Genomic DNA, 5,000 nt, shown 5'->3' on the forward strand with positions numbered 1-5,000 from the left:
CGACCGACCAAAAGAACAGACAAAATACACAATTGACTGAAAATATATCCTCCGCCAGCGGTCGCTGGGCAGAGCCAAATATACATACAAATCGGCACACACACACAGTCTCCAGGCTGTCCAGTTGTTGCCCCACAACAGAGCAGGCCTTCCTCACCAGTTCAGCTTGTTTGTCTCCCCATACCTGATGCTGCCTCCCCAACATGCAATGACACAGAACAGTATGCTAGCTACCACAGACTGGTAGAACATCTGCAGCAGCCTGCTACACACATCAAAGGACCTGAGCCTCCTGAGGATGAACAGTCTGCTGTGTCCCTTCCTATAGAGGGCTTCAGTGTTGTCAGTTCAGTTCAGTTAGTTGTTCAGGTGCACTCCCAGGAACTTGTATGAGTCCACCATCTCAATTTCCTCCCCTGGATGATGATGGGGGTTGGGGGCCTCTTGTTCCTTATGAAGTCCACCACCAGCTCCTTGGTCTTGCTGATGTTGAATCTGGAGCTGGTTCTCCTCAGACCATTCAATTAATTTCCTGACCACGTCCCTGTACTCCTCCTCATCAGTGTCGCTATAAGAGGCGTTGCTGTGCCTTTTTCACCACATGGTGGGTGTGCACATCCCAGGTTAGGTCCGCAGTGGTATGGACACTGAGGAATTTGTAGCTGCTGACTGTATTTACAGTAGAGCCTCTCTTCCTGTAATCCACGATCAGATCCTTGGTCTTTTGTTCTCCTGGCTCAACCGTGTTAGGTTGTTGACTTCTGTCCTGTAGGCCGTCTCAGGCCTACTACCTCTGTGTCTTCGGCGAACTTAATCACCATGGTGGAGCTGTGCGTGGCTATGCATTTCGTGGGTGTACAGAGAACATGTCAGAACACCATGTTCTTGTTCATGGTGTCATTGGATTGGATGATGTCTCAAACATAAACAGGAAGAAGAAAGGAGCATTTTGCTGTAGTGTACTTAACCATGCTGATAATAACCACGTGCTCTGATTTGCTACACTAATGGCATATATGTAATTGAATCTAGTTTACTTTCACTGTATTCCTCTCAAGAGTTTTTGCTCACGTGCATTCCCTCCAGCAATTGTAATTGATGGTTGGCCTCTTTATCTTTAAAGGAACAGAACTCTCTCTCTCTCTCTCACACACACACACACACACACACACACACACACACACACACACACACACATAGACACAAAGACACACACGCACACACACACACACACACACACACACACACACACTCACTCTCTCTCTCTCTCTCTCTCTCTCTCTCTTTCTCTCTCTCTCTCTTTCTGTCTCATTCCCTGTCTCACATGTGTGCGTGTGCGCACACACACACACACACACACACACACACACACACACACCTGACTCTCACCTCATTGTCTGACCTAAATACCTGAATAGGGTAGGGCAGTAAGTGAGCTGTTGAGTTAGTTAGCACAGGGCCCTCTAACCTCCCAGTGGAGATGCAGGTGTCTGTGGGATGCAGGGAACTGGCTATGTTTAGACATTCCTGGATGGGGTCCAGCACAACAGCCGACCGCTCACACTCCCTGCAGGCCATGGCATTCTGTCTCTGCTCTCTCTCTCTCCCTATCCCTCTCTGTCTCTCTCTAACTCCCCCTATCCCACCCCCTCTCTCTCTCTCTCTCTCTCTCTCTCTCTCTCTGTCTCTCTCTCCCTCTTTGTCTCTCTCTCTCTCTCTCTCTCTCTCTCTCTCTGCCTTGGCCCCTCTCCCTACACTGTGGACCTCTGAGTCCTTGTAGCCTCAACCTCCACTTGTCAATTTGGGAGAAGCCTGCTTCCTAGAAGTCTGTGCTTAACACTTTGCTTCCCAGACATCTGTGCTTAACCCATTGCTTAAACCACGTGTCGGCTAGGCTTTTATACCACCCACTCCATGTCATGCGGAGACTCATATTCACTTACATGCTGTGTGATTCAAAAAATATGAATTGTTTTCTTCTTACAGTAGTCATCATTGTAATCATCATCATCATCCTCATCATCATCATCATCATCATCATCGCTGTCGTCATCATCATCGTCATCCTCAGCATCATCATCATCATTATCAACAAAATTATCATCATCTTCATATAAGCACATCAATCATTACAATTAGCATATTCATTAGCATAATATTTGAGTCGATGTCTAGCATTATTTCTTCATCTCAAGGGAGTTTGAAGAAAAGTTTGCAGTGTGTAAACTGCAGCGGTAATAGCCTCATGAGCGCTACATTTCCAAAATCCACGCACGCATGCACGCACGCACGCACGCACACACACACACACACAAACACACACACACACACACACACACACACACACACACACACACACACTTCCTGAATCAGTTATATAAGGGGACAGACGAGCCAAGCACACCCATCTGCCCTCATTTCAATATTTTTGGAAACACAGGTGTCCCTGAGCACATTAAGCTGACGGAGCTTTCAGCTGCTTCATTTGCACAACGCAAACTCCTTCCTGGAAGCTCAACTCTCCTACAGCAAGAGAAAAAAAGTGCAGAGCATCAAAATCTACTGAAGCCCAATTAGAATTCTGCTTCACTTCACTTAGTGAATGAATTAGGTAATCTGTTCTCATTTAAATTATAGCATTTCAGTCAAGCATGGGGCCAATTTTGCTCATGGAAAACAAATGAGTTCCCAATCCCTTGAAAATACTCCCTCAGTGAGTTCATGGTTGAGAACATGGGTGGAGATTCGGTCTGGCTATTGGATGTTAAAACATTTGTCAGTAGGCGCTTCACTTTCTGGAGGAGCAACCACTGATTAGAGTGTTTTGAAGGTCCTAAAAATAGCTTGTAAATTCTCCCAAACAGGAGGCCAGAGCCAGGAGGCACCGAGACATTCCCTCAATTCCCCCACCTCGGTTAAATAAATGGTCTCTGTCTCCTGCAGGCAGTGGGGAGCCATCCCAACGCACTGATGTCACACAGTGCCGATGACATCAGCAAAGTATCACCAAACCCGTTGCTTTTCGGAGACAAAGGGAGTAAAAACCGCCGCGGAGCGCCACGCTCCAGCCCTCACGTCTCTCTCACGTCACAAAATTTGTCATTTTGTGATTTGTTTTTCTTAGCCGTGCTCTGCTCCCTGCTCCGCTCTGCTCAACGCCTCGTAATGAGGGAGGCGCTGTCTACCTCCCAGTCGCTGGGGCACACCACACAGCATGGATGGCTGCCAGGGAAACACGCTGAAGCCAGCAGAGAGGGAGTTTGCACGGAAATGATTAATCCACAGAACGATGTGGTGTCGACGCGGGGAGGAGGAGAGAGACTGTCTTAATGCGGCGTCCCCCCTTCCGGCTCATATCTCTCCTCTGATACCCTCCCCCCCCGTCCTTCTGACAGCTGCCAGCATCCCTCGTTCACGGCTGAAACTGAGTAGTAATCAATCAACAGCAGGGCCTCTTACTGTCCCCGTTTGTGACAAAAGTGGCAAGGAAGACGCAGCCGTAGGGATCAGCACGCGTCCTGTCGGCGAACCTTTAGTGCTTCAATTCAGTCAACGCCGGACGTTTCTCCTCCTAAACGTTTTGTCTCTCTAATTCCGTTTCTCCTCCCTCGCTCTTGTCACCTCAGGTGGGCCAAAGGGGGGAGTGTGATCAAGGAGGTGTCCGGGGACACCTACGAGGCTGTCGTGGACCACTCCTTCTTCACCGAGCCCGTCTCCTGCGAGGTCACCAATGCCCTGGGAAGCACCAACATTAGCCGCAACGTGGACGTTTACTGTGAGTGATCACCCCTGTCGCATGCCGTGCTGAAACCAAGTCCGATCGGCGGGATGTTAATGATGATGTGGCATTGATGCTGAATGTGTTCATAGTAGAGCACACCGGTGTCATTGCTGATATAATGTAGACCGGATGGCGACTGAACGGTTTGTGTCTCTGGGCCCACAGTTGGGCCCCGCATGGCTGCAGAGCCCCAGTCTCTACAGGTGGACCTGGGCTCCGACGCTGTGTTCAACTGTGCCTGGACGGGAAACCCCTCCCTCACTATCGTCTGGATGAAGAGGGGCTCAGGAGTGGTGAGTAGTCGTATAGTGAGCAGATAGTCTTTGATGACTTACTTTAGACTGCCGTCGGATGTTTTAGCGTGCACGGTGGAATTGTGCATGTTTCAATTTCTTTGTAATGGCATACATTGCATACACAATCCATCATTATCTTTCATCTTCATCGAGTTATGTCAGACTTTTAAACGTGTGATATATTGGTTTTAGGAAGGGTTTTGTCAATTATTCTTGTGGAATATAAAATAAGTCAGTAGAGGTCACTCAGGATTCAGTCGACCAAGCAGTGCCCCTGCAGCTAAAATCAGGTGTTTGAAAAGAGGCAGTAATCCTCCAATCCTGAAGTATCTTCCTGTTCAACCTCGTTAGCGTTCTGCTCTTTGACACCTGTCTAGAGATGTGCTGAGGTGAGAAAGGGCACCCGGTTGATCCAACAGAGTCTGAGTTGCTCTCTTCCCTTCCCTTTGTCAACTTCCCAGAACGAAAGCGCCCTCGCTCTGCTCTGAGCAGGGTCCCCAGATTGGAGTTCAATAATTGAGAGGGAGTTGCCCTTTAAGGCTATAAATGCTCCACAGGCTGGCCTGTGCCATCTCGAATGTGGGGGTGACCTGGCGCTGTTCACTCGAATAACCTCTGAACCCTCTCTGTCAGGTCCTGAGCAACGAGAATATCCTGACTCTGAAGGCTGTGAGGCAAGAGGATGCTGGGAAATATGTCTGCCGAGCCGTGGTGCCGCGCGTGGGCGCCGGAGAGAAAGAGGTCTCGCTCACGGTGAACGGTAAGTACGACACTGGGGAGGCCGGCGAGTTTCCGAGGTCAGCGTTGCTAAGAAGAAAGCAATTTGTCACTGTAGCCTGCACTGTGCCTCTTCTGTAGTTTTTCAAACATTCAATTCAAGGCTTTTCCTTTCGTTCCACAGGTCCGAGATCGTGTTGATCTCT

At 49.0% G+C, this 5,000-nt stretch overlaps 1 protein-coding gene across 1 annotated transcript in view; it reads left to right on the plus strand.

Annotated features, from left to right (window-relative positions):
- kirrel3b (kirre like nephrin family adhesion molecule 3b) overlaps window positions 1-5,000 on the plus strand; it is a gene marked incomplete at both ends in the record, with an annotated part of 76,034 nt that overhangs the window by 50,229 nt on the left and 20,805 nt on the right. The window contains 3 exons of the mRNA XM_084447157.1: window positions 3,627-3,775; window positions 3,947-4,074; window positions 4,711-4,837. Coding sequence (XP_084303283.1) covers window positions 3,627-3,775; window positions 3,947-4,074; window positions 4,711-4,837 — 404 coding nt within the window. The remainder of the gene's footprint in view (window positions 1-3,626; window positions 3,776-3,946; window positions 4,075-4,710; window positions 4,838-5,000) is intronic.

This window comes from Borostomias antarcticus (assembly GCF_949987555.1).
Source record: "Borostomias antarcticus genome assembly, chromosome: 1".
NCBI lineage: Eukaryota > Metazoa > Chordata > Actinopteri > Stomiiformes > Stomiidae > Borostomias > Borostomias antarcticus.